Source organism: Cyprinodon variegatus, unplaced genomic scaffold, assembly GCF_000732505.1.
Source record: "Cyprinodon variegatus isolate N-32 unplaced genomic scaffold, C_variegatus-1.0 Scaffold37, whole genome shotgun sequence".
Lineage (NCBI taxonomy): Eukaryota > Metazoa > Chordata > Actinopteri > Cyprinodontiformes > Cyprinodontidae > Cyprinodon > Cyprinodon variegatus.
Window position 1 is genome coordinate 140,724 of NW_015150490.1, and position 27,314 is coordinate 168,037.

A 27,314-nucleotide genomic window follows, 5' to 3' on the forward strand; every position below is an offset into this window, starting at 1 on the left:
CAGAAGGTAAGTAAAGGCCACTGTTTGAGCAGCTATTGTTTATTCAGATACTACTGGTGTGAAACCTCTTTAGCCACCTGTGGGTTCATGTAGGGTTAAGGAGATCCTTTTACCAATCAATAAAATAACTGCTTGCATCCTGCAAGTTAAACTGACTCTACCCAGGCTCGTCCACGTCTTCTTTTTTCTTCAGTCCTCAGTTTTGGCCTCCATCTCTTCAGCGTCGTCATCCCCGTCTACCTCGGCATTCTCCCTTTCTAACCTCTCCAGCTGCCGGGCCAGCTCGGTCTCATCGGTGTCTGTCACCACCTTGGGCTGCCAGGGGACAATTCAGACTTTCATTTGCGTGCACGCATGTGATTTTGCTTTATTTCAACAAAATTGAAATCACAAATGACTTGTTAGCAGCTAATATTACAACTAGCATATCCCACTGTTCTTCAAACCCACATGTGAGATTTTATACAAGTTTAATTTGTCTTCAGTGCAAACATAAAATTTAACAGCTTATCTGCAATGCAGAGCTACATGTTAGAAATGCTCCTATGTAATGCATACTCATAAGAGTTAATGGTTTTCTCCCAGCAGTCTTTTTTTAAATGTAGGCATTTTTTTTCCCCAAACAGGGCTTGAGTGAATTTCATACATACAGGCGCACAAAAAAAAACAATTTCTAAAATGGAAAGGAGTTTTATTTATTTAAGGGAAGAAAGAGCAGCCCATAGCATTCAGATTAAAGGGGCCAGAATGATTCTATAGGGTATTTGGTGCTGGTCCTTAAGGTCTCTGTATAGGGTGTGTAACATTGGTTGGGCTGAAAATGGCATATTCGCTGTTCTATGAGCCCTAATGCAAGCCTGGTTAAAAGCCCTAGAATGAAACGACAGGTTTTTCTTTTTATGGTATGCTCATGAATAATTTAGATTAGCTGCGCTCTGATTGGTTGGTTTACAATGAGCGAAGCTGCTGAGCAAAGACATAGCAACAAGCAATTACTCACTGAAACATCAAATTGTTCACGTACTACTTTTCATAGCTTCAAAAAAAAATAAAAAAAAGTGTACGAGGGAATTTCAAAATCGTCCGGAATTTTGGTCGAATACAGTGCAGCATGTAGTCGAAACACACCGGGTAATTGAACCGAGTCGTCAGCTCCGGGAAACCCGGCGGACGGGGGTAGGGAGCCAGCAGGGGACAGAGCAACCGAACCCCACCCTGTGAAGGTAGCCTGGACACCAATGGCCCCGTGCTTCCCCACGCCTGCCTTACCGACCCCCTACCTCCGGCTGAGGACGGCGGCTCATGGCCCTCTGCTGGGGTCAGGTCCGAAAAGGTCAAAAAAAAAAAAATCAATATAGATTAGCCGATTGCAAAATTATCGTTAGATGCAACCAAAGTTAAGCTACATTGGAAAAACATAATGGAGAAAAAAAATATGAAATACAGTGAGTCTTAAGATGTTCAGAGATATAGACATGCAAACTAGGGCGGCAACTGAAGATTTTGCATATCGATTTATATGTAAATAATTTTCCAATTAATTGATTAATCTGATAGTCAAAAGTTCCTTCAAAAAGATTTTTTATGAAATTAAAACAAGTAGAACAAAAAATTTTCTTCTTGAGTTTTAGATAAAGCATAATGACAGACTAAAAAGTTTTTGATCTTAAATGCAAAACGTTAATTTTTTTTAATACAATTTTGATATAATTACTGCTCTAAGTGGGTCACTCTGTCAGCTAAAGGCATCTGGACATAATTTCAATAATCGATTAATCGATTGTTTCAGCTCTATTTAAACTTACAGCTATGATGGCAACATGTAAGGATGTTGAAAACAGAAAGCACACCTGAATCTGACTTTGAGGGAACTAATTTAGTATTAACCTCGATGGAAAAAATCATTTGCTTCACATTGGTTAAAAAAACAGCAACTTATAACTTCAAATATTTAGCCTTTTTGGTAAAAAAAATTTTGGAACACCAAGTTGCTTTTATATCCACCCAAACTGCAAGAACAAAGGAAATACTGTAACATACTGTATACTGAAGTTAAAATTTGGTTCTAAAGGTAAAAAAAAAAATCCTTCACCTCCATCTGGATATTGAAGACGCCTCTCTTCTCCTCTATCTTCTCCTTGATAGCAGCCATGGCCTGATTGAGGACAGACAGACCCTCTGTCCGCTCCAGGGTAGTTGTGGTCATCACGTAGCGAGGGGGAGCGATTAGGTTGATCTAAAATAAACAAAGCCACAATATTTAACCACAGTGGCAGCAATGAAACAACCACATCACAGGTGGAGGTTTGTTGACATGAGGCATCACCTTGATGGGCATGACCTCTGTGGAGCAGCCGAGTCCTGCTCTCAGAGCTTCCTTAACGGCATCGATGCCCTCATACCCATAGCATGCAACTTCAATGTCTGCAAGACAAAGAGGAAAACTACCCATCATTGGAACATCCTAACTCTAAGAGACCCATGCAGGAACCTCAGAACAAACCTGCTCTGATTTTGACCGCCTGTGGCGTTAGCCGCCTGTTGATGTTATCAATCAGCACGTTCCTCTCCTCTTCTGTTAAATCTAGGCCATCCAGAATGGCGGGGTCTCTGTTTAAAATGGAGTGTTTGCTGTAAAAAACTGACATTAGGAGCTGATCGACTTAATTCCTGGTGAACTTACGACACGGCCTGTTTGAAGACGTCGTAGGCTCCGTATCCCGGCCGCTTGTATTTCTCATCAAAGACCCAGGCGGTGCGCTGATAGAGGCTTTCTAGCTGCTCGTCCTTCGTGTACTCTAACACCTCTGCCACGTGTCGCAGGATACTGTACACCTGCAGGCACAACACTCAGTCAGCACATCAACATATCTCCACTAACTTTTACTCTATGTTATGCTTTAATCATTGAAGAGGAAAAAAAAAACGACAGGTTATAGAACTTACAGTTTTAGATTTAGTAAACTTGTCTTCACACTTGATGGCCTCCTCTGGTGAAACTCTTCTTTTTGATAAATCAATGTATCCTGGAGGAATAAAGAGAGCAAAATGCAGTAAAAGCTGTTTCAATAGAAAAAGTCTGATAAAATGTAAGTAAAATGTCACAGAAACATAATCAAAATTATTCATTAATTTACATAAACAGTTATCTTTCAAAAGTCTGTGTGAAAGATGGGGTGGTATGTGGAGAACCTGGTTTGGGGTTCAACTTTACAAACTTTAAAAGCAACAGAAAAGGCTTGTGTATATTAACCTCCCTTTCATGGATCAGTAGGTCACTACTGATATATTATTAAAGAGTAGTGGTTGCATCACTTGTTTGCAGTAAATCAATTACTTCTAGAAATACAATGCTCTAAACTTCATTCCTCAGTGCCCACCTTTCTCTTTATCGACTCGGATGACGACCACGCATTCGTTGCGGCCGATTCGGATGAGCTTGTTGATGGAGCGGATACGTCGGCGAGACAACTCGCTCAGGAGGATCATCCCCTCGATGTTGTTGTACTCCAGGAGGCTTACGTAGGCCCCCATTTCTGCGATAGACCTCACGTTCACCATCACCACATCGTCCACCTCTGGGAACCGGTGCTGGTAAAACCTACAGCTGAGTCCCGGCATCGCTGCAAGGAAACAAATGATGGAAATAGTAACGACCAACAGGTTCTCTTCAAAAGATCTTTGTTTTTTAACTGGAAAATAATAAAGATTTATATTGGATGGAAGGACCGAATGGAACAATGAAAACCTACAGCACTCGTATTGATATTAAAATCAAAAGCTCCATCATTAATTTGTTTGTTCAAGCTTTCAAAGTAATGGGAATTCAACTCTTTGAAATAGAAGTTTATCTAAATGGGAGTGAAAAGGCACCAATGCTTCTTATCGGAGATGAACACAAAAAAAATTGGAAAAGACAAATTGTTAATAAAACTTATCTGGAGAGAGAAAAGATATAATAACGTTGATGATATCAAGCACTGCAGCTGTAAAATAGGTTTTAATGTCGATTTAGAGAAGTACCTGAGGTTTAGCTGAGGCTACATCCTCAATGATAAATTCTTTTGCTTAAGGCCATTCTTAAAGGTCCCATGTTGTCTGCCACTACACTGTTAGCTTTAAAATCTAATACTGCAAACAGTTACCAGGGAAATTAAAATAGAAATTGTGGGATCTTAAATTGTTTCAACAGGTTATTTATATCAGTCATTTGGACAAAACTTCTGATATTTGATTGTTCTTTAAAATGTTGGATCTTAGCTCAGTGTTTGTGACAAGCTTTTCATCAAAAGGTTTTGATTTACCAACAACTCATTTGGATCACTCCTAATCTTTGCGTAAAGGTTTTCGAGGAACCCAGATGCTTTAAAAATGCACCTTCAAATCTTTTAACTAAAAATTAGCTTTAAAGTGATGATCACACACATGTGACTTCAGCATACTGACAAAAGACCATTGGTTGAATGGTCTTGGTGGTACCCGTGGACTTATCTACCCATTTAGTTAGTAAACTTTATTTATTTTACTATTATATGTAATAATTAATAATAATTGAACTTTATTGATCTCACTTTGGAGAAATTTACCTCTGCATTTAACCCGCCCCCTTGGGGAGCAGTGGGCTGCCATCGTGTGGCGCCCAGGGAGCAATCCAGAGTGGGATTCGAACTAACAACATCAGGATTCCAAGCTCTATGCCCTAAACACTAGGCCACCACTCCTCTGTTTGTATACACACCTTCATTTCTTAAAGATGTTAACACCCCGTTTGCAAAAAGGTGCGCTACCGCAGGTCATTCATCCCTGCTGCAACCAGACTCTACAACGGCAATACCTTGTGCAATTACTATTTGATACCATGTGCAATAACTGTTTTTCTATATTAGACACCCAGTGCCATCTATATAAATACAATATAAACACCCTGTGCAATAAGCCTGTGTAATAATCCCAAAAAAAAAAAAAAAAAAAAAAAAACCTGGTCATATGTGGAATAACTCTTTTTTAACTATTTGAGCTGATGTAGTGTAAATTTCTCCACTTTGAGATCAATAAAGACAATAAATCAATTTCAATTGTTATTACTACTGGACATATTATTAACGAGTTGGCATTTCCTAATGACGGCTGATTTTGCTTTTGCAATCAACAATTGCTTAAAGCATAAATAAACAAACAAACATGTTTCTTTCAGATACTACAATACTTATAACTGGCGTTTACAGCAAAACCCACATACATAAGTTGTTTTTTTTACTATCAAACATTTATTTCGTCCCTAAAACAGGAATATCCACCCCCTAAAAAAATAAAATAACTTGGTACATATGTTAAGCATTATTTGTGGCATGCCTCATCAGGTGCAGAAGACAGACTTGTAACTGCAATCTAAAGTAGACACAAACGCAAACATCTAACAGTCGTGTGGTAGTATAAATAAATAAATCGTTAAAGTTGCAATTAGTCCTGATTTTATGCATGTGTTTCAATATTTTTTTATAAATACTTTTACGTTTGAATGGGATGACGCAACGCTAGCAAATCTGCTTTTCTTTTAAAACTATGTCGAACTCTGACATAAACAAATATTGAAAAAATGCAGGGTTGAAACGTTCATATCAATTAACGAGCGGGTTCAAATAAGTCAAAGGTTGTAGTAAAAGAGGTGCGAGAAGAAGAATGATTTTTAAACAAAATAAACATCTACTTTAACATCTATTAGCTTCGAGGCTAACAACCCGGTTCCCCAATCACACGCGCCTCCTTCTAAGCTAGCTGCTAGCATCACCCGTCTCCTCCTAACTGCCCGGAACATCTTATCCATCGATTTAAACTTACCTGTGTCATGTGGTTACACGACGATAAACAGGGAATTTATTCACTAGGCGTGTTTAAATGTATCTCTAACGATTCTTTATTGAGTTGTCAAGACACAAAACCCGTCCCGCTATCTCACGTTTATTGGTGTGCTAAGAATGTTCGACCCGGAAAGGATTCATCGAGCCCAACGATCTGCGCATGCGCAGAGCGAGTTCTGGTGTAGGTCACATGACTACAGGCCAGCTGATCATCACGGACGAGGACAAGATCACGGCCATTAGCTTTATCTGTGCAGTTTCTTCTAAATGAAAGCATCTTTAATCATAATCTATAAATAGGAACTAAAACTACCTTGACGGGATCGAGTTTAGAGAGAGAAAGTAAAAAGAAGATAGCTGTAGTCGACTTAAAGACGACAAAATGTCTGGAAAGGAAAGGATTGACGTATTCCCCTCCAGAATGTAAGATACCCGTTTTTTTTTCTTCAGCTTGAATTTGTTTTTGCTTCCCAATTTCGATATTGATGTTTATTTGCATGTCTATCCTAAACGGGGGGACATTTTGTTTTGCATCGTGACTTAGTCATGGTGCCAGATATTTATGAAAGAGGAAGGATCCTTTCTGGAATCATGTGATGTTTCTAACATCGCATTTAAGTGTGAGGTATATCTCCCAGACGAAGGGTATCTGGACCGCATTGTCACCTTACAGCCACAGATAGCAATATATTGTATTTAAATTTTAAGTTTTGGGGCAACACAAATTGGTACATCATTTTTTTTCCTTAGAAGCTAAACCTCTGCCTTAGTCTGGTAATTGTTTTTCACTTTTAAAAAATATTTTAGTTTCTATCCATCTTTCCATTACTTTTGACCAGCTTCCCTCTTGCTGATGAAAACAATTCAGTTTCAATTAAGTCAATTTAAATAGCACCGATTCACAATACATGTTGACAATTAAATCAGATCATACAGTCAAATTGATTCAAACTTTTCTATCTAAGGAAAACCATTTGATTGCATGGACTCATTGAATCAAAGGCAATCCCACACACCAAGCATGCTTGTAGCGACGGTAGAGTGGAAAAACTCCCTTTTAACAGGAAGAAACCTCCAGCAGAAGCAGGCTCAGCCTGAGCTGCCATCTGCCGAGTCTCACTGGGGTTCAAGGAGAAAGAAGCAGAGATACAAAAGCCAGCTCTAAAGGTCCTGCCCAGGAAACACACAGCCTGGCAGACGAGCTCTAAGCCAGCTCCCATGTCAGAGGATGAAAGAGAGCACATACAGTTAAGGACTGGTTATACAGGTGCTGGTCATAAAATTAGAATATCATGAAAAAGTAGATTGATTTCAGTAATTCCATTTAAAAAGTGAAACTTGTATATTATATTCATACATTACATACAAACTCATATATTTCAGATGTTTATTTTGTTTAATTTTGATGATTACAAATGACAACAAATGAAAATCTCAAATTCATCATATCAGAAAATTAGAATATTACTGAAGACCAATAAAAACAAAGGATTTATAGAAATGTTGGCCAACTGAAAAGTATGAACATGAAAAGTATGAGCATGTACAGCACTCAGTATTTAGTTGGGCCTCCTTTGGCCTGTATTACTGCAGCAATGCGGCGTGGCATGGAGTCGATCAGTCTGTGGCACTGCTCAGGTGTTATGATAGCCCAGGTTGCTCTAATAGTGGCTTTTAGCTCTTCTGAATTGTTGGGTCTGGTGTATTGCATCTTCTTCTTCACAATACCCCATAGATTTTCTATGGGGTTAAGGTCAGGAGAGTTTGCTGGCCAATTAAGAACAGGGATACCATGGTCCTTCAACCAGGTACTGGTAGCTTTGGCACTGTGTGCAGGTGCCAAGTCCTGTTGGAAAATGAAATCTGCATCTCCAAAAAGTTGGTCAGCTGCAGGAAGCATGAAGTGCTCTAAAACTTCCTGGTATGTGGCTGCGTTGACCCTGGACCTCAGAAAACACAATGGACCAACACCAGCAGATGACATGGCACCCCAAACCATCACTGACTGTGGAAACTTTACACTGGACTTCAAGCAACGTGGATGAAGTGCCTCTCTTCTTTTCCTCCAGACTCTGGGACCTTGATTTCCAAAGGAAATGCAAAATTTACTTTCATCAGAGAACATGACTTTGGACCACTCACCAGCAGTCCAGTCCTGTTTCTCTTTAGCCCAGGCAAGACGCTTCTGACGCTGTCTGTGGTTCAAGAGTGGCTTGACACAAGGAATGCGACAGCAGAAACCCATGTCTTTCATACGTCTGTGTGTGGTGGTTCTTGAAGCACTCACTCCAGCTGCAGTCCACTCTTTGTGAATCTCCCCCACATTTTTGAATGGGTTTTGTTTCACAATCCTCTCCAGGGTGCGGTTATCTCTCTTGCTTGTACACTTTTTTCGACCACATCTTTTCCTTCCCTTCGCCTCTCTATTAATGTGCTTGGACACTGAGCTCTGTGAACAGCCAGCCTCTTTAGCGATGACCTTTTGTGTCTTGCCCTCCTTGTGCAAGGTGTCGATGGTCATCTTTTGGACAACTGTCAAGTCAGCAGTCTTCCCCATGATTGTGTAGCCTATAGAACTAGACTGAAAGACCATTTAAAGGCTTTTGCAGGTGGTTTGAGTTAATTAGCTGATTAGAGTGTGGCACCAGGGGCCATCAATTTTGAACCTTTTCACAATATTCTAATTTTCTGATATGATGAATTTGAGATTTTCATTTGTTGTCATTTGTAATCATCAAAATTAAACAAAATAAACATCTGAAATATATGAGTTTGTATGTAATGTATGAATATAATATACAAGTTTCACTTTTTAAATGGAATTACTGAAATCAATCTACTTTTTCATGATATTCTAATTTTATGACCAGCACCTGTACTCCCGCAGCAGTGTGTCACAGTGAGCTTGTCGCAGATATTTTTGATTTATTCCCAATATTGAAGCGTGGTTTGCCCTATGTCATTCCACGCCACAATGCAAGAGGGACAATCTCAAACTAGCTGTGGGTCTAGATACGGCGAAAGCGGCGAGGAAGTGAGGGCAAGTCTGTGCAACAACAGAGGGACATGGTGGCGAAAAAGAGTAGGGATCCAGGTGGAAAAAGGGTCCCAGCGTTCTTGCGCACCTTGATCTTCTAGCTGGTCCATCTTTACGAGTCGTTTTCCACAATGGGGGTCAAGTAAACAAAACAAGCCGGTAAGGTACTGAAAAGGGAAATATGGATAGTGTAGAGCGGATGTACATTTGACCAATCAGAGGCCTCCTGTCACTGTCTGCAATCCCCTACAATTTTGGAGAGGTTCACCAGAGTGTCTGTGGATGGGGCGGGGGCATATCTCTGTTAACTGCGACACACACGTAGACAACCTGGTTTCTGAGTATAAATCAGCCTTTAGTCACAGTCAGAGAAACAGTTCTACACTGAAAAACAGTCCATTTTGGCTCAAACAACGATGGATGGTGCCATCTGAACCTGATCATCCCTAGACGTTTTTCAGGGCTCTTTTGTTGCCATTTATATTTTCCATCGCTGTATTTGTTCCTCCTGTGGCCGTGTCCAGGGAGGTTAAGTGGTGTCCTATGGATCTTACATTTCTGAATAATATGTTCAACTGTAGTCACAGGATCATCGAGCTGCTTAAAGATGGCCCTATAGACGTCATGTTTAACATATTTGTCTGGTTTTCTTTCCTTCATTTCCTCTGATCCATGTTTAGTGTGGTACACACCATGCCATCAAACAGCACAGTAGCTGTGTTTCCATACAAATGTTGGCAAAGCAAAGCCAATATTATGCTAGTTTTGAAATGCAAAGATTCAAAATGGTGATATTTCCATGAAATAGCAAATAGGATTAAAATTGCAAACTAATGCATTTGTTCATAACATTACTCTGAAAAAAATACATGTTGGCGAAGGATGTAACAGCATAACATAAATCTATATATTCACCACTCTAGTGGGCCACCATCATCCTGCAAGTACTCCTGGTCTTCTCCTTTATCTTTTTATTTAAAAAAAATAGTAAAATAGTTTTTTTTGCATGAAATTTATTTTGTAATTACAATATGATGGTTGATGGAAACGCAGCCAGCGACTACCTGTAGCCCTATATATAGGCCCTCTGACTGATTACAGGATTGCAGACCCCTGTGATGCTAATTAGTGAACACCTTGATTTAACATGCGCCTATGCTCACATTATTTTCAGTCGTTTCTGGGGATACCATTGTTTTCTTCCCGGCTTGTTTTATGAGTTTTCTTTTTATTCCTTTTTTTTTTTTTTGAAGCCATTCTGTTTGAAGCATAGATATAGATGTCTGACTTTCATTTTTTCATTTTCATAGAATTTATATTTTTTATTAATGTTTTCAGATTAGAATCTTTACATTGTCTTTATTTATATATATATATATATATATATATATATATATATATATATATATATATATATATATATATATATATATATATAGATAGATAGATAGATAGATAGACAGATATAAAAATTTGTACATTTTTGACTTAATTTCTGCTCTGAGTTGGTTGTTTTTACAGGGAAGGGAATGTTAGTCATTAGGTGACAATTATATCAATCCTTGATCATTCACAATTAAGCCAATTAATTGTTCCAGTTCTGCAAAGCTTATTGCAGAGCAAGGAACCATACTCCCGATTTATGCTGGTGATGATTCTCAGTGCTCCTGATTTCTATCACTTTTCTATACAGGTTAGCATATCAGCATCTTTTCTTACCTGAGTTGCGGAGCACCAAGCTTCATAGTTACCTAGGGCCTTTTGTCTGCGTCTGATTAATGCTCTTCCTGCTCAACTTATTAATTTGTTTATTAATTGTTATTAATCTGCTTACATATGTAGTTATTTTATTTTATTTAACCTTTATTCAAATGGAAAACTCCTTTTTAAATAAAAAACCCTTTTTCCAAGTCAGTCCTGGCCAAGAAGCAACAAAGTTACACATTGAACAAAATTGCATTTACATTACATTAAAATGACAGGTACATAAAGAAAGCATATCACGTTTATAACTAACTATAATTCAGGCTGTCTCAAGTTTCAACATAAAAGCATTTAAGGGTAAAAAGTTTGTAGAAAATTCCACACATAAGGAGCTGCACAGATAAATCATTTCTTCCCTAGCTCTGTGTGGGCAAAAGAAACAGTGAGCAGCAGCTGGTCATTGGATCTCAGGGCTTAAGAGGCCATGCTTCTGTGTAAGTAATGTTCAAATGTAAGAGGGCAGTAATCTAAGCCTTGACACCGCCTCCTTGTGGAGAGGGAAGGCCATCCCACCTGAGAGTACAGGTCAGTGATGAGCCTCAACGAAGCCAGGTAAACAAAAGTCCAATATTTTCAAAAGAGGTAGCATTTATATAAAAAAAAGTCCCCATAATCTAAGATAGATTTTTTTTTTTAAAATGCAAGAGACGAGGCGGTTTTTCACTTAAAAAATATATCTATATATATATAACGAAAGAATAAACCCAATGTAAGATTTAATTTCTTCACAAGCTTAGCAATGAAAGGTTTAAAAGTGAGTCATCAATTACTATTGAAAGGTATTTATATTCAGTTATGTATTTCACTGTTTATTTTCAGATGATAGAAGAACTTAAAATAATGTTTTATTATCCAACCCTGCTTAAACTTCTACTGGGTTTGATCCCTGCCTTGGTTTTAATGATATAGCTGCTTCTGTAGGCAAAATTGAGATACTCAAATGTATGGTCAGGCTATCTGTTTTGTTTAAATTCAGAGTTGTGTAGCCTTTGCATTTATTGTGTTGTCTTTATCTTGTTAATGAAGGAAGAAAAAAAACAATACTGGCCTCCAGAATGGTCCCCACAAAATTTGGCAGCACATATTGGGAATTACCGTAGTGAGATTGGTTAATAATTAGTAATGGCATCAGTTTTAATAAACCTGTATTAGTTGATCTCTGAAGCAAAGCTTAAAGCGCTTCATTATTTTTAATGCCTTTCTTTCCATTTCCCTGTTTTATGCTTGTCTGTCCCAGAATGTTTTCAAAATAATGTAATATGACAGAATGTGGAAAATTCAAAAGTAAAGCACTTCAGCAAGGCACTGTAACACCATGACTAGATGGAAACCACTGGTGCTACTTAATGTCGTTTTAGGAATACATTTGCTCCCATCCTGTTAAGCACAGGTCTGTTAGTTCTGATGAGGGCAAACTTCCCTTAAAGTCTTTTTAAACACATGGGAAAAGGTTTTTTCTTAATTCTTGGATGGATGATCATAAAATTTGCTGGAAGGACTTACAGATGTCCATGTTTGTTGTTCTCTGTAGAAATGGACCTAATCCATTACTAAGGGAAATGGACGTGAAGGCAGCTATAGTCCATATTAACTATGGTTGTGTGCCTTCTTTGTGCTTCCAGGGCTCAGACCATCATGAAGGCTCGGCTGAAGGGAGCGCAGACCGGCCGCAGCCTGCTCAAGAAGAAATCTGACGCCCTTTCAATGCGTTTCCGTCAGATCCTTCGCAAAATTATCGAAGTCCGTAAAATCACTAATTCCATTCATTCTTTTGGCTTTGCTTTAGCTGTCAACACCCCTAAAATGTGCTCTCTTTGACTGATTCTTTAGACCAAAACCAAGATGGGAGAGGTGATGAGAGAGGCAGCTTTCTCTTTGGCTGAAGCCAAGTTTACCGCTGGAGATTTCAGGTAAGAATCGCTACCAGATCTGGCTGATGTCGCTCAGTTAAGAGCTGATGCATCGAGCAACTTTCCCCTTTTTCCGCAGCACGACTGTCATCCAGAACGTCAACAAAGCCCAGGTCAAGGTCCGAGCCAAAAAGGACAATGTAGCAGGTTAGCTTCTGAAATGTTTAACTGAAATCAGCCTGTGGGGGCCGGGGGCGCACTCATGCAGTCTGAATGTATTCTTCCAGGTGTGACCCTTCCAGTTTTTGAACACTACCAAGAAGGCGGGGACAGTAAGTTGAGCCCAGTTACTCTCTTCCGGTGCATCACCAACCTTCTTTTGTGCATTGATCCTACCTGTTTGTCTTCGTCAGGTTATGAACTCACTGGTCTGGCCAGAGGAGGAGAGCAGCTCTCCAGGCTGAAGAGGAACTATGCCAGAGCTGTGGAGCTGCTTGTAGAATTAGCATCTTTACAGGTAGCTAACCCTGCAGTATTTTTGGGAAAAAAGACTTGGATAGAAATTTCTGTTGACACATGCTCACATTTGTGTTTGCAGACATCTTTTGTCACTCTGGATGAAGCCATAAAGATCACCAACCGGCGTGTTAACGCCATCGAGCACGGTAAACTCCAACTTAGGAACTGCTGTAAATTATCTTATTTGAAAGATTATTTCTTATTTGAATGACTTCTCTTTTTTTCCCTGCTGCAGTGATCATTCCAAGGATTGACCGCACTCTGACTTACATCGTCACAGAGCTAGATGAGCGAGAAAGAGAGGAGTTCTACAGGTGAAGACCACGTCATACGGCCACACTAATTTTTGTTTGTTTATAAACATTAATTAAAACCAAGTCCATTACATACAATCCAATAAAGTTGGACTATTGGAGTAATATCTACAAAGTTCAAGAGACGTGAATAACTTTTAAAGGCATTTTCCACTTAAGTGTTTCTAAGATTTTCCGACCTTACTACACATCCTGTAATGATTTCTTTTTTTTTTCCTGACAGGCTGAAGAAAATCCAAGAGAAGAAGAAGCAGCTTCGGGAGAGGACAGAGCTGGAGATCGCTGCCAGGCTGGCTGCCCTGGGACCCATCGCTGAGCCCGCCAACATGCTGACGGAGGAGACGGACGAGGACCTGCTGTTTGAGTGAAGCCCTCTGCAGTTTGACCCTCATCATGTTATTTATTCTGTGCATCTCTGGCCATGTTTGTTTTCTCATACAAGCAATGAAAGTAATGTTTGTGTTTTATGTTTGAGATTATTCATTTTGATGTTTTTGTGTTGAAAGATCAGAGAAATGTCCAAGTGTGTCACTGTTCAGGAACCTGAGTGTTCCCTCAAAAACTCCTTTTCCACCAGAGAATCTAACAAGCAAACATCATTGTTTACATGGGGTTACAAGTGAAATAAATAATAAAAAAAAGCATTCCATGTGACTTGATCAGCTGTAGATATTCAAGTTTGTTCATAATATCTGGAGCCATTGCATGCTGTAAATCTTGATGTGGTTAAAGTTTTCAAAGAGTGTAAGAGTCTGTGATTTGGAAATCTGTTAATCTCCTGACTCTTATCTTGGGGTTGACCTCACGGGAGGGTGTTTGCCATCACATGGATTCTCTGTAATGTGTCACTGTAAAATGTGTGAGAGTCAATAAAGCCAGGCACTTCATAGAAATAAAGATGTTCTAAATAGTCACACATTGTTCTCGTTGGTATTTGCAAAAATGTTTGATTTAACATAGAAAAACAGATTAATATGTAAACAAGATGAAGGGAATACACCATCTTTGCACATCTGAATTTATTAACACTTTTACAAAGTGAGCAACACACAACAATACAAAGGTAATATAACAACCAACCTCAAGTTGTTGTTGAAGAATACATTACCAGGCAAAGGCATGTTTACTCCTGAAACTTTTCACATTTTATCACAATATTTGTATTTTATTGGGTTTTTATTTATCGTAATATGAAGCAATGTTTTAGGTTTGCTAGAAAGCTTCCGAAGACTGAATGTCTCTTGTCAGATCAGACCAGAATGCCTGTCATTGTGGAAAGCTAACACTACATAGCGCCATAAACCCACCATCCCTATGGTAAACTATGGCAGCATCATTATGTGGATGGGGTAGGGGCTCTAGATGCAGATGCAACCACATTTACTAATTATGTGTCATTTTTCTTCAGTTTGATAGTTATTAAATCATTGTTATTGGTCTATCAAAGAAAATGCAAATAATTTACTTTTTTTGGTTGTAATGTGACAAAATTGTAAAAAGCTCAAAGTGTAAATACTTTGCAAGGCGTATGAGACACAATACTGATATTGAGAGAGCTACAGCAGGTTTCTTACTCTGAAAGGAAGACTGCTCTAAAATCTATTGAATCTACTTCTAAGACCATTGAAGATGTTTTGGCTTTCAGTTTCATCAGAACGCTTTTTAAGAACTTGTCAAATGTGCCGTTTCTGGTGTGGCACACCCACCTGTGACAAAAAAATATTTAAACTCTGTCTAAAAATGTATATTTACAATTATAAATAACTATAAGAAATATAATAGAAATATATCTATATGAAAAAACACATTATTTTGCATAAAACTAAGACCAAACAATTATCGAAAGGAGAATCATCAGCAAAGATCAACACTTATGTCCGCCTGAGTAACAATTAAGCCCCAAAAAAGAGAGAATGTGCAAGGGAAAATCCAGTGTGAGCATAATACTGTCCGTCTCTTTTCATTTACCTTCTCATTCCCTGAGACTCTGAGTTGACACACAGCCCCCTCTAGCAGAGCCAAGATGTCGGCACCCACTGCGGTTCAGTGTCCAGTTTATCTATTAATCTTTGCAGCTCCTGGAACGTCTGGTCTGGATCAAAGTTTACGATGGTTGCATCAAAAAAATGGCTGTAATTTAGCTCCATCTCACGGGCTTTTTCAATGACCTCCCTCAGCTCCTCCGGCTGTGGGCAGAAATCAAAATAGACTTTAAAAAAAAAAAAAAATGACCCAGGCTATAAAAAGTGAGACTGAGAAAAAGCAAGCAGACAAGTTTCCACTATTTCTACTCTAATATTGTAGCTACTTAAGAGAAGCCAGGGGGATGCCTCTGACATTAACTTGTGTTTTTTAATGTTTGAAGGTCAGCATACCTTTAGTGTTTTCCCCTCTGTGGCCAGTAGAGTGCGTAGTTGTTCTTGAGAAGGAGGAGCAATGAAGATGACATATGGTTTAAGGTTGGAGGACCTTAGCACTTGCAGGGACTAGGAGGTAAAAATGAAGCTCATGAGAAAACAAAAAACAAGAGAGAAATAAAATCACAATAGTAAAAATGTAATAAAAACAACTCAAGAGTTTAGCTTCATTTTGTGGTGACTTTAAAATCTAACGAGCCATTGTGACTTTTAGACACCAGTAAAAGCATCAAGAGAAGCAAAAATTTACCCTCGTGTGAAGGCAGAGCAAACAGACGCGACCAGAGTTGACGACGTGTCGGACACATTCTATGCTTGTGCCATAAAGGTTTTTCCCATACTCCCCAGATTCAATGAACTTCCCTGCAGCCAAGTCTGTCTCAAAGGTGGAGCGACTGACAAAATGGTATTCACGTCCATTTCGCTCATGTATCCTCGGGTTTCTGGTTGTGTCTAAGGATTAAACAGAGAGACACATTTTTAGATGCTTCCAAGTTTAACTTTTCAGCTCTCAGTCCTTAAGTGTAGGAGGTTAGATTATATCAGACACCATTGACGGGCTATGAATATGTAACTTGGAAAGACGAACAACTTAAAAGGAATGAAGGATGGAAGGGATGAAAGAAAGAAGCAGAAAAAGAACTAAGGAAAGAGGGCCACTAGAACAGAAAGGAAATATTAACAAAGGTCACAAATAAGAAAGAAAATAAGAAAGGAAGGACATGATGAAAGAAAAGACAAAACATAAGACAAAATAAAGAAAGAAGCAATGATGGAAAGGATTGAGGCAGTATAAAGGGAAATAAATGAAGAAAGTAGGCAGGAAGGATGGACAGAAGCACAAAGACAGAAATATGAAACGCAAAATGGGTAAAAGGAAGAAAGGACAGATTAAAGTAAAGAAAAAAAGTGGGACAAAGGTAGAAAGGTGACAAGGAAAGAAGAACAGAAGATGCATTATTCACAAGGAAGGAAGAAATGACACAATGCAGAACAGAGGTAAGTAGAGAAGGAGAAAGATAGAGGGAGGGTAGAAGGAAAGGAAGGTACATAAGGAAGGACCACCATGGTGCTAAAGACTAAGGGCCTGATCTATTTAAGGTCTGCATATATAAAAGCACATGCAAACTTGATAGCATGGGGAGAGTTAATCTGCAAAGTAGTTGCATCAAGGTTTGTATCTGTATAATGAAAACAGCAGGTCTGTTCATTAATATGCAGAATACATGCTGACCATCAAAACAAACAAAATACTGGGAGGAGGAAATGCAAATGTACATGGTAGAGACATTTTGTCAATCAAGCAGCTATTTTTTTAAACTGCTAGATGAACTAAGGGCTGTGACTTGGAGCCACTAACAAATAGAAGCCATCCATATCTCCTAAGGAAAGACTCTTTACAACAATACATAATCTGAATGTATAATTCCAGCACACAATCACAGTTACTCTCACAGAGTAGTTTCTCTGGTGTGCTGTTCTCTGTTAATCAGTGGCTAAATGGATTATTATATTTTATAAGTAGCTTCTCTCTGTAAGACGATATGATAGGGAGATTATTATAATCAATTAAAACAATAACTTCAACAGAATAATCAAGACCGGGAGAAGCTACTTTGCCACATTAGGTCCTTTTTTTCTCCCCCGTGCTTGCATCCTTTCCAGATAGCGATCATACCTGACAACCATGTGCAGTGCTGTTGCAAATTTCAACTGCCTTTTGGAAACACAATATAAACCCATTCTGCTCTCACAAACTCTTCATGATGATAGCTTTCATTACAAGGAAAACCTAATTTAAAACTGACTGCTTGCCCCTCTTTTGGACCCGTTATGTATCAGCTCACTGGCAACACACCTTTAAACTGCAGCTGAATTGTTTTATATGCAACAAGTAAAATTTAGTGCTCCTTATTTGGGACCTTAATAGATTGTGACCTAAGGGGGAGGAAAACAAGGGCTGAAAAACATAAAGAAAGATAAAAGGGCAGATGGAAGGAGTGAACTAGGAAACAAATTTAAGGGAGAAAAAAATAGGAAATAAAAAAATAGGAAAAAAATAGGAAATAAAAAAAATCCTTGCCAATCCTCCCCACCCCAGAAAACAAAACACTGTTAGCTGTTTTTAATATACTGTTGCTTAAACTGAGTGAGGACTTACGTGGAACAGCTACGGCAAACTTCTCTGGCTCTATGGACAAAAGTCTACGCCGCAACTCGTCATGGCCGCTGTTCGCCGGACCAACCAGAGCTACGGGTCGTTTACGATTAGCAGGCTGGTGGTAGAGTGACATTTCCTCATAGGTCAAGATGTCATCGTAGTCTGAGGAGACAGTTTAGGAGAGCTTAAAGAAACGCCACTGACCATAAAAGCACTTTGTGCATTTGACCTTCTGCTAAACATGTTATGGTTTTGATAAAACGTTCCCAAGGTTTAGCAATTGTTAGTCTCTGACCAGCTTGACTTTGCCTACATGGGGGTCTGTGTATGTTGTAAAGTTGTCTCTACTGTATATGTGGACCATAGAACCACATGTCTCCTGAAGCCATATAAGCTCCAGCTGATCCGGTCTTTGAAGGCAAGTCTAATCTGACTTGTGACACAACAAGTCAGGACAAGCTGCTGTAAGAAAGGCGAGGTGTGTCAACTTCAGCTTCTGTGTAGGCGTAACCCTAACAGTGGCCTGGGTTAATGAAATAAAGGAGGTTTTACCAGTGTTTCTGTTCAATGCTGATGTGTTCCTTCTTCTTAGTTTCCTGCTTTTCTTTGAACACCAAATCTTCCCTGTGAGCATGAAAAAAATTATTTGAAATTGTTAAATTGCTTAAATGTTTACATTTTCAAATCGTACCTTGCTGCTCCCGACTTCTGTCTGGTACAGTTTTCTTTAGGCTCTCTCTCTGTTGTTGGAAACTTTTACCTGAAGTAGAAAAAAATAGAAAAACACAAAATTTAAGATCCAACCAGTGTAGATGCATCTTAATAAAAAAAGTAAAAATTTTCCTAATATTCCAACAGCCAAAAAAACCTCATGGCATTTTTTTTCATTTTATTTTTATAGCACTATAGAACAGTTAACAATTGTTATTATTTTTGACATAAAAAAACAACAAAAACTGATTCTGATTCTGCAAAAAAGCTAAAGCTCAGGCAGACTGAAAACATATGCTCATTGTGATTTTCAATTATTGGAAAAGATTCTCAATTGGATTTCCATTCAGAGTAAGACTGGTTCACTTTGGTGCTGAAACTCTGCCCCAAATTTAAGCCAACTGCATTCTCTATCAGGTTTTCTTATATGACGACCCACTACACCCTAGGACCATCTTATATGTTTAGACAGAAAAAAAAATGATTCTGCCACCACCTTGTTAAACCAAGTTCATAGTGCTGTCAGGGTATGTGCAGTATTAGCTTTACCAAACGTAGCAGTAAAACTAGGGCTGTGTTATAAACATAGATTTTCCTATTCTGAATCAATTCTCACAGAAATTTCTAAAGATAGATTCATATAACCAATAAGTCATTTTGGAAAAAAGAAAAAAACAAAAACACATATTTTTCACTGTCCTCACAACTGCCATTAACTAGCTTTACTTTACCAACTTGCAGCTGAATGCTAATTCAATCCTAGTTTCAATATTTTCCATAACCACAGAGTTGTGTAATGCAGGCAACAGCATAGAACTTTTAATATGAGGAATCCAATTTGAGATCGGACCAGATTGGCTCAGAGGCTGCAGTGGAGCAGTGGGTAGCACAAGAAGGTTGCAGCTTGCAACAAGAAGGTTCTGGGTTCGATTCCTGGCTTGGGGTCTTTCTGCATGTTCTCTCTGGGTACTCCAGCTCCTCTACACCAAAAACATGACTGTTAGGTTAATTGGCTTCTCTAAATTCTCCTTGTGGGTATGTGAATGGTTGTCTATCTTGTTTAGCTCTGTGTTGCCCTGCGATAGACTGACAACCCCCTCCTCTTGGCTGTAGACAGCTGGAGATAGGCACCAGCACCCCTTGTGACCCTGCTTGGCTTAGACATGATGAAAAATGGATGAATAAAAAAAATTGTTATGTTTTTTACTACCTAAGTCATTTTCCATTTAGTTCCATTACAAGTACCAAGCGGAACCTTATGGCAACAGCCATATTGGTTTACTTTTTTAAGCAAAGCTGTTGGGCTATCATCTAGCTCTGAGACATCTATTCCCAGAGCCAAAAAAATTTAATTGATTCAAAATCTTGAATGTAGACCAGAAAAAATTAGAGTTTGGGTGAACAGGGCCCCTTCTTCCCATAAGTGACTTTCGGTGCACTGCGGTAAACTGACACAGATTTTGTAAGGTTTTCTTTTTACATGTCATTCATAAAACCTAGATTTGGGGAACATTACATTATGAGCTCTACGATTGTTCAGCATTTTCTCTAAAAAGCTTTTGCGACTTTCCGAGACCAGCTTGATTTATACGGACATTAAACCACAGATTCTATTTACTAGTTAGGTGACTTGGAATACAATTAGATGAACTGTATTTTATTTTAGGGGTATTAGAATAAAGTTTGGGTGAATATAATGTCATGATTTAGATTCTAAAGTGTTTATTTACTTTTCATCATTTTTTATGTATCACGTATATATTAAATATCCCAATAAAATCCACTGAAGTTTGTGGTTTTAATAAGTCAAAATGTGAAAAAAAAAGCTAGAGGGATTGGAATACTACTGGGAAAAATACTGTGAAATGAAAAATAACTGACATTTAAAGTTGTTTTGTACTTTTTTAGACATCTGAGTAAAAGAGCAAAAGGCAGCGTACTTTCCATTTTAAGCACTTAACTTTGTTTACTAAGACCCCCTATAGAGTCTAGGTCAGAGTGCAGTTACAAATACTTCCAAGGTGTTTGTTTTAATCTGCTGGATGTAACAGATGGTTGACAAATCTCACCAGGAAAGCAGACCTAAGTAAGCCATTTGTCTCTTCAAACTCATTTTTAACTCAGTTTTAAAAAACAAATGGAGTTGCAGATAATAATTAAGACATCCTAATAATCACTCCTCCGTATATGCATCCATATAAAATATAATATCTGTCTTTACCATATGTATTTTCTTGAAGTAAGAAGTTGCTTTGATACTTTGAATTGTGTCATTATTTGTTTTTCCTCCTTCAGAAATGGCCTAAGGATTTATAGTGTTTTTAATAGGCAGGTTTTCTCTGCTGACCATCATCAATAATTTGTACAAACTGCCCTAATGTATTCAAGAGAGACAAAGTGGCTTTACAAGAAACCAAAGACCAGTTTTCACTTAACACCTTACCTTGCGTTGCTAAAGGTAATGTTAACATCTTGTCTTAGCACGCCTACAGACAGTGAGATTTCCACTATCCTATTAGGTTTGCAGTAAGCCACCTGTGCAACACTGATCTAATAAATGCTAATCATGTTTCAAGCATTTCTTTTTCCAAAACAAACTCTGATAAATTCCCTTTGTTTTCCCCTCTATGTTTTATTGGCATATTTATACCAGCCTGAGAATAAATAAAATATACCAAAAAAGGGAAAGGTGTTTACTGTCAAATAGAGCCTTTTTAATCTATGTTTTACAATGGAAGAGTCCAATGTAAATCTCTTTTTGTCTTTATTACCTTACTACTAGCTTTAAGTTAACTAATCTTCTTTGAAACTTTTTACGGGGCTGGTTAGATGATAGAGGTCAAAGCAGGAGTTGTGCACCCAGATGGTCATTAGAATGTAGTCCAAGGCTAATATTAGTTCACAACTACAACAGCCATCTTTGACACTCCAAAGCACTGTGACTGAGGCTACCATTTTAGAGAAAATGCAGCTGGAACTTGCATTAATTTATTGGGAATTTATTTCTGTTGAAAATACTTGAGAAAGTGTGAGACAGTACTGAAATACACAATGCTTACTAAAGTATAAAAATGAAACATGAGTTTTACAGCAATCTGTATTAAAGTAAAAGCCAGCGAAACTCATTAAAATTACATTTGAAAAAAAGCTAAACAGACAAAAAATAAAAACCAAAATGTTTCTAAAGAGCTCAACCATGAGATTACCAGGAATGAGGCCAGCCAGAGGCTGGTTGTCCTCGTCTCCATCTCTGTAGGCCTGCCACCAGTTGGGGTCATCCTGGCTAATAACATGGAGTATATCTCCTTTGTGGAAGGAAAGACCCAGCTCCCTACATGGCACGAAGGGGTCATCAGAGGGATCATAGTCAAAGTAAGCTCGCACATGCATCTGAGGAGAGGGTTTACAGCAGCAGATTTAGTGCTTGTTTGCATGCCATCAAGAGTTCTCATGCACTCTCACACCATATTAGACTTACCACACTTTGCCTGTGAGGAGCAGGTTTATTATGAGAGCTCGGGATGAGGAGGAAGGTTAGAGTTCCTTGCATTTCTTGCTGTTAAATACATAAGAAAACAGTACGTAACATACAACTTATATAGATTCTGTCGAAATGTTCACAACACCTGGAACTTTTTTTACATTTGTTTAGGGCAAATTTCAGCACATTTTCTTGAGACTTGATGTGACAGACCAACACAAAACTGCAGTGGCTGAAAATAAAGAAATTATTTACAAATGCAAAAAAAAGTTATATTCACACCATTTTTATCTAATCAAACAAAATTCAGGAACACAAACTTCTTTAAGAACATATCTACTCTTAGTTAAATGTAATATCAGCACACCTTACATACTGACTGTGTACAACTTGAAGGTTTAATAATAATATCTAGTTTACCTTCCAGTAGGATATTATATGAATATTTATGAATATAAATGCATGCTTCACTTTAAGTTTTAATGATCAAAAAAACTTTAAAACCATGTCACATTTCATTCCACCCTTTGACATGGGCTTAACATGTATTTGTCTATCAAATTAACCTCGATACAATAACCTCAAGGTTAAATGTTGTAAAGCACTGCGTGTTTAAAAGTGCATTGAAAAATGTTCTTTTTATAGTATTATGCAATAATGTGGGTGAAAAGTGTTTAAAATTTTGGAAGAGTTTGGAAATAAAAAAATCAGAACTGCATATTAAAGGACATCAATCTAACAGTTGTGGTTACCATTAAATCGTGAACTTCGTTTATGTGTTTTCCACGGATAGGAATCCCGTTGATTTCCAGGATCTCATCTCCCTCACTGAGGAGTCCGCTCCGTTCTGCCGCGCCGCCTTTCACCACACGACTCACCACCACATTGTCCATGTCATTACGCACTGTTGCACCCTGATAGCAAGACACCCAAGAAGGAAGATCACAAAAGTTTTGTTAACAGTCTTTAAACGGTTACTCCAATCCAAGGAGAAACACATGTCATATACAGTGAAGGGAGAAATAGGGCAATCGGGAAAAGCAAGCAAAGTCGTTAAGACAGTTTTGAAAGTGGGTGATGATACATACAGACAGTAGGAGTAACTCAAAGTTCATATCTCACCAGAGGGGTGTCTCTGGCCTTCTGGAGCCGCACTAATTTAACCGTCTCTCCGAGGTACTGGGTCACACTTTCCTCTGGGATTTCCTGTACGGCGACACTGTCATGAGCCTGCATCAGTGCCTGCCATAGAAACACACATTGTTAAACTTATATTAAGACAAACATTTAGAAATTTGAAACCACAGATATTGATATAAGGTAGCTTTGAAATTCATAAAAAACAAAAGCAGTAGTGTCTTTTATTATCCAAAGCTATCCAAGCACAGAGGCCACTCCCTTAGCTAAGTCAATGGGACACCTTTTTGCCCAAAAAGCCATTAACATCACACTAAGTAATGCCTTTCCTATAAGAGAGCAGACCTAAGCTTAGCTCCTGTGTGCACACAACCTGTTTAAATCTCCCTAAGCGCCAAGGAGCCAGAATTAACACCACACATCAATAAATGCTGATTACATGTCTTTATGAATCAAGGGGTTAAAGTAGAAACCAAACGAAAGGTGAATGTTGGTCTCACAAGGACAGGCTTAATTCCATTCATGCCTGAAATGCTTTGCACCATGACAACACAATAGTTGGCAGCAGTGTGTTTCAGCTTCCAAAGATAAATTAATATAATGTGTTTTAAGTTGATTGTACTTTACATGGTCAGATAACTTTATATATCTTCCTGGCCCCCATCCATCTTTGTTCAGCTAGAATTTAAAACAATTCAATTAAAGCATCTTTCTAGTTCTTAACCAGCTGACACAAAATAGCTTCCAACGTTGGGTGAAAATAATTTCCAAATAACTGAAACCAATTTTTTATAGTATTTCTGAAGAAGTAAAATTAAGCATTGGGGAACTTTACAGAGAATCTCAGAGAAAAATTAATGGCACTGTATTATTATGTTGCAAAAAACCAGCAATTTGTGAGTACTTTTTTTTCTTTATCCAAGCTATAATATTTGCACCATTAACATATAAATCCATTATTTCAAGAATTGGGGTTTTGACATCTTGAAAGGGTTCAAATAATTTGTAACTTGCCACTTTGAAAAAAAAAGCTAATTAAAACAGATATTTTCTTTCTTTTAAGCATTTATTTTTTGCAGTAAGAGCATTTAATTTTTTAAGCTTTAAAAGTACTCTGACAGGAAATGGAAAATGTGGCAGAAACTAAGGCTTCCAATAAAATACTTTAATAAAAAAAACTAATAGCACTCTAGGGCTGTATTATTTTGCCATTAAGAGTCAATTTATGTAAATCTGAGAGATGTATATAAAAAAGTTTTGGCTTAACAATTAAAAAAGGGTTTTTAACCTTGTTATAAATTATAAAAAGGAGTTTAAGACAGAAGTGAAGAAAACACTCACCTGAATGAGTTAATGCATAAAAAACAAGCTTGAGATTTCATCATGCCAGACAATCAGACAATGATAAAGCCATCACACCAAACAAGCTAAAGCTCACATCACCCCATAATTATGCTTTACTGAATTGTTATTTAGCAAATGATGATACATGATGAAACCGCAAGGAAAAAAGTGTTACCTTGAAAACACATTTTATCTTAAGATAAGGGCATGAAGGTTGCATATTATAACAATAAAACAAGGGTGAGTTCAAAAAAATTTGTTTGTTAGCGTCACTAATTTCAGTCATTTATATTTAAGATTTCTTGGTTAATTAACAGTTTATGTTAATAATAGTGCAAAAACATGCTCTCATAAGTGAAATCTAGTTGTTTTCATATGACTATGTTTGTGTTGAAGTTCCTGGCTGGAAACCCACAGAAAAACCCATAGATGAATACAGTTTTCTGTTAACAATAAGTGGCTTAGGTTTAGGGGATAAAATATGTTTTTGTGTTGGAAAGTTAAATGCTAGGAAAACACGAATATGAAACAATAAATACTATAAAGAATTTCAGCAAATTAAAAAGAGATAGTTGACAGGAAATTCTCTGGAAAATTGTTACTTCTAAAATAGAAAAAGTACTTGAAACAAAATTTTGATTTCAAAGGAGTAATTTGCATCTAGAATAAAAACTTATATCTGTCCTGTTTTGAAAAAAACATAACTAAACTTTTTTTTTTTTTTTTGCTGGCTCATCAATGAACAGGTAACATAAAGTTCAACTTCAGGCACGTCCTGACGAGTAGATAAAAAGAAGTAAATCCAGTCCCCAAGCAGATAACAGCACAAACATGACGACAGCCAGGGATGGGGAGTTTGGTAAGAGACAATGTATTCTGATGAAAGTAGCAGTAGTATTCAAACTCTGACACAAACTTTTCCGCTGCCTTTCAGACAGCAAGATGTTAATTTGTTAAACTCTGAACTTTGACTTCCCAGTGTAAGATGCTGGAGAAACAATTACCCTTTTGGAGGCAGTCGTGTATAACATTAATTATATTTCCAGCAGTTTAATTGCCTGAATTCTAACTCAATAAACGAGCGGATGAGTAAGGCTCTGCGGATTTGTGAGAAAAAAAAAACATATAATCATATTAAAGGTCAAGCAGAGGTCTCAGCTGGAAAGCTGGTCTCTGACCTGGAGATGGGGATTGGTGAGCAGCGCGCTGAGCTCCAAACCCTCCTTTTGTTGGCTTGTCTGGAGGATCCTCTGAACCTGAACAAAGACAGATTACGGTTCCATAAATCTGACACCAAGACATCAAAACCTGCAGATCAGAAAAAATAATAAACTAGGGTTTCAAAATAAATCCTACTGGTAATTTCTTAAACCTTACTAAAAGTGTTTGACACTGTACCTAAAACTTCTATTTTTTTCAGACATGTTTAAGCTTCAAACGGCATAAAACAATAAAGAAATTGTGTGTTTTTTTAATAGATGAAAGCTATCCAAAAGAGCAATAAATAAAACAAAAAAAGCTTGCCTAGGATGATGACTGTTTTAGGCTACTTTTATCTCTTCACAACTTGACATAAATATGTTTTTTCACCTACTATTGAACATCCCTCCCTCCATCATTATCTCTCATTCACAGAATTAAAAACAGTTGGGATTTAGGGAAAATAGGTCTGTGTTCCCGCCTTTTAGTTAGAGCATGTGCAGACCCCAATATTATTCACTTGGCTACCCTCAAACTAAAAATACCAGAGGCTCGAGACGTGGCTCTTACTCTTTTAAGAAAAACAGAATATAGATATATTGTTGTTGTTATCTGCTGTACATATATAAATATTAACATTGCATTAACATTTTAAAGCCTATCCACTGTCCAGTGGGTTTCTATTTTAGATCATATGGGTCTTGTGTTGTCAGGCCAATTGGTCTGCCCTTCGGCCTCTTCACCTCTTGTTCAGAGCTTAGTTCATCCATTACATTAATCAAAGCTCTCACTAACAAGGTGACGCACTCGCCCCTCCCCCATAAGCAGAGCTGCACCTCAGCCCATGCTGCTATAAGCTGCTGGAGTTTCTTTTTCTGGATGTGCAGATCCTGGCCCTCGTCCTGCGGTGTGCTGCCGCGCTCAGCTAGCGCAGGGGGCTGCTAGGAGATTAGTTTACATAATGGTCAGTGTGAGTATCACACAGCACAGGCGTTTAGTTTAGTCTTACTGCAACTGGAAAGCTGTGTCTGGTGCATGAAAGAATACACAGTCTGTGCGTGAGCATGTGTGAGCATGTATAAAGCAAGTATCGACTACTGCAGCCAGCCTGTTTATCTCCGAATCAGTCCTGCGATAACTGGAGTAACTGTCCTTTTAGAATGTTGCCTGCAGTTTATGGGCTTTAGGTCAAAAGCATTACAAGTCAATTGTAAAGTTGTAACACAAATTAAATAGAGTACATATTACCAAGGGCCATCCATGTTTTTCATTCTAAAATCCATGCTTTTCTCCCAAACTTACAAAGAAATCAGTGTTTTTACCAATTTCACAGTTACAGTATTAGCAACATTTACGCTTCTTTTAGAAGCTTTAGACGTCAGACATTGATTAAAGGACCTGTGAAAAGCAAAGACTGGATAGAAGATAAAAAATGGATGGATGGATGGATGGATGGATGGATGGATGGATGGATGGATGGATGGATGGATGGATGGATGGATGGATGGATGGATGGATGGA

The 27,314-nt window shown here is 38.0% G+C and overlaps 3 protein-coding genes across 3 annotated transcripts in view; 1 reads left to right on the forward strand and 2 right to left on the reverse strand.

Moving 5' to 3' along the window:
- Window positions 1-6: 6 nt before the first annotated feature.
- On the reverse strand, window positions 7-5,997 carry eif2s1 (eukaryotic translation initiation factor 2 subunit alpha). The gene is made up of 8 exons (XM_015369036.1): window positions 5,839-5,997; window positions 3,381-3,623; window positions 2,947-3,026; window positions 2,684-2,835; window positions 2,504-2,610; window positions 2,327-2,424; window positions 2,093-2,236; window positions 7-315 (listed from the first exon to the last, which is right to left on the reverse strand). Exons 2-8 carry the CDS (start codon window positions 3,619-3,621, stop codon window positions 190-192), a joined length of 948 nt encoding a protein of 315 aa, XP_015224522.1. The 5' UTR covers window positions 3,622-3,623; window positions 5,839-5,997; the 3' UTR covers window positions 7-189.
- Window positions 5,998-6,042: 45 nt separating this feature from the next.
- On the forward strand, window positions 6,043-14,251 carry atp6v1d (ATPase, H+ transporting, lysosomal 34kDa, V1 subunit D). Its single transcript, XM_015369345.1, has 9 exons — window positions 6,043-6,281; window positions 12,282-12,399; window positions 12,490-12,569; window positions 12,649-12,716; window positions 12,797-12,841; window positions 12,923-13,026; window positions 13,108-13,174; window positions 13,264-13,342; window positions 13,566-14,251. Exons 1-9 carry the CDS (start codon window positions 6,241-6,243, stop codon window positions 13,708-13,710), a joined length of 747 nt encoding a protein of 248 aa, XP_015224831.1. The 5' UTR covers window positions 6,043-6,240; the 3' UTR covers window positions 13,711-14,251.
- Window positions 14,252-14,355: 104 nt separating this feature from the next.
- mpp5 (membrane protein, palmitoylated 5) overlaps window positions 14,356-27,314 on the reverse strand; it is a 19,866-nt gene continuing 6,907 nt past the window's right edge. The window contains exons 3-14 of the mRNA XM_015368945.1: window positions 26,585-26,718; window positions 25,772-25,858; window positions 23,235-23,354; window positions 22,865-23,026; window positions 22,110-22,187; window positions 21,838-22,021; window positions 18,612-18,680; window positions 18,473-18,544; window positions 17,921-18,082; window positions 16,010-16,212; window positions 15,718-15,828; window positions 14,356-15,528 (exon numbers count right to left, since the gene is read on the reverse strand). Of these exons, the coding sequence (XP_015224431.1) occupies window positions 15,352-15,528; window positions 15,718-15,828; window positions 16,010-16,212; window positions 17,921-18,082; window positions 18,473-18,544; window positions 18,612-18,680; window positions 21,838-22,021; window positions 22,110-22,187; window positions 22,865-23,026; window positions 23,235-23,354; window positions 25,772-25,858; window positions 26,585-26,718 (1,559 nt within the window). The 3' untranslated portion in view covers window positions 14,356-15,351. The remainder of the gene's footprint in view (window positions 15,529-15,717; window positions 15,829-16,009; window positions 16,213-17,920; window positions 18,083-18,472; window positions 18,545-18,611; window positions 18,681-21,837; window positions 22,022-22,109; window positions 22,188-22,864; window positions 23,027-23,234; window positions 23,355-25,771; window positions 25,859-26,584; window positions 26,719-27,314) is intronic.